Consider the following 479-nt stretch of genomic DNA (forward strand, 5'->3'; position numbering starts at 1 on the left):
GGACCCAGAGCGGGAGAGGGGGCTGGAGCGGTGGCGCCTGTGGCCAGGGGACATGGCTCCACAGCAGCCGGTTCCTCCCATGCCCTGTCTCAGTTCTTCCTGCAGGAAGATGAGGTGACTGACCGCCGGGCGGAGGAGCCGGCAGCCCCCGCGGCGCTGCCCAGCTCCCCCCCGGAGCCCCGTGAGTCCACGTCCCCCAGGGAAACCCGGGCAGGCAGGTGAGGCCTGTGGCCAGGGGACATGGCTCCACAGCAGCCGGTTCCTCCCATGCCCTGTCTCAGTTCTTCCTGCAGGAAGATGAGGTGACTGACCGCCGGGCGGAGGAGCCGGCAGCCCCCGCGGCGCTGCCCAGCTCCCCCCCGGAGCCCCGTGAGTCCACGTCCCCCAGGGAAACCCGGGCAGGCAGGTGAGTGGGGGCTGGGGCCGGGCAGCGCTGGGGCTCACCTGGGGCTTGGACAGGGCTGGGGCTCTCCGGGGTC

General features: G+C 72.7%; 1 protein-coding gene across 1 annotated transcript in view; it reads left to right on the forward strand.

Moving 5' to 3' along the window:
- SLC4A2 (solute carrier family 4 member 2) overlaps positions 1–479 on the forward strand; it is a 23,295-nt gene that overhangs the window by 13,548 nt on the left and 9,268 nt on the right. Inside the window, 1 exon segment of the mRNA XM_019471492.1 lies at positions 282–475. Within this exon segment, the coding sequence (XP_019327037.1) occupies positions 282–475 (194 nt within the window).

This window comes from Aptenodytes forsteri, unplaced genomic scaffold (assembly GCF_000699145.1).
Source record: "Aptenodytes forsteri isolate BGI_AS27 unplaced genomic scaffold, ASM69914v1 Scaffold466, whole genome shotgun sequence".
Lineage (NCBI taxonomy): Eukaryota > Metazoa > Chordata > Aves > Sphenisciformes > Spheniscidae > Aptenodytes > Aptenodytes forsteri.